This window comes from Lipotes vexillifer, unplaced genomic scaffold (assembly GCF_000442215.2).
Source record: "Lipotes vexillifer unplaced genomic scaffold, Lipotes_vexillifer_v1.1 scaffold2049, whole genome shotgun sequence".
NCBI classification, from domain to species: domain Eukaryota; kingdom Metazoa; phylum Chordata; class Mammalia; order Artiodactyla; family Lipotidae; genus Lipotes; species Lipotes vexillifer.
The window spans coordinates 58,438-59,399 of NW_006778494.1; the positions used below are offsets into that span (position 1 = coordinate 58,438).

General features: G+C 55.8%; 1 protein-coding gene across 1 annotated transcript in view; it reads right to left on the minus strand.

Moving 5' to 3' along the window:
- The window catches only part of SLC12A5 (solute carrier family 12 member 5), a 31,610-nt gene that overhangs the window by 19,593 nt on the left and 11,055 nt on the right, over positions 1-962 (minus strand). Inside the window, 1 exon segment of the mRNA XM_007451628.1 lies at positions 1-180. This exon segment is cut by the window's left edge and continues 10 nt beyond it. Within this exon segment, the coding sequence (XP_007451690.1) occupies positions 1-180 (180 nt within the window).

Sequence of the window (962 nt, forward strand, 5' to 3'; positions counted from 1 at the left end):
CCCTGGATCTCCGTGACATTGTTTCGGATGAAGTACTCATCACAGGTGGCGTTGAGGAATCGGGAGGAGCAGAAAAGGCCCCAGAGCCGCGTGGTCACTGTCTCATTTCCTTCCCAAGCCAGCTTGGCACAGACATCAAAGCCATGGCGAGACAGTGTGCGGTTCCCCAGGAGGCAGATCCTAGGGAGAGAAACAAGGGAGGAGGGTGGTGAGGGACGTAACTTTGCCCTGGTTTCACAGTAGGACCGCCATGGGAGCACGAAAAACATAGATGCCAGGGCCCCATATCCAGAGATTCTGATTTAATTGGGATGGAGCCCAGGATCTGTGTTCTTTCAAAGCTCCCCACAAGTGATTCTTTTCTTTCCCCCTTAGGCCCTGGGAGTCCTAATCCCTGGACCACCAGGGAAGTCCCTCCCCCCAGGTGATTCTAATATGCAGCCACGGCAGAGAACCACTGCTTTCGGGCGATGCTATTTCAGCATCGCGGACAGCGGTCTCCGTGTGCCGTTCTTCTGGGCAGTGGGATGTAGGGGAATGCGCCCTAGGGAGAGAGGCAGAACCAACAGGGATCTGAGCCCCGAGACCCTCTCTTCTATGTCCTTTCCCATGATAGAGAAGGTGTTTAATACTAAGAGGTTGTCACATTCCAGAAGGTTGTCTCTACCCAAGAAAGGTTCCCTAACACAGACCGGTCTTCCCTTTAGAAATTGTTCCACTTGGCTCTTCCTAAGTCCACCTCACGGGGCTTCCCTGGTGGCGCAGTGGTTGAGGGTCCGCCTGCGGGTGCGGGGGGCGCGGGTTCGTGCCCCGGTCCGGGAGGATCCCACATGCCGTGGAGCGGCTGGGACCGTGAGCCATGGCCGCTGAGCCTGTGCGTCCGGAGCCTGTGCTCCTTAAAGGGAGAGGCCACGACAGTGAGAGGCCCGCGTACCGCAAAAAAAAAAAAAAAAAAAAAAAAA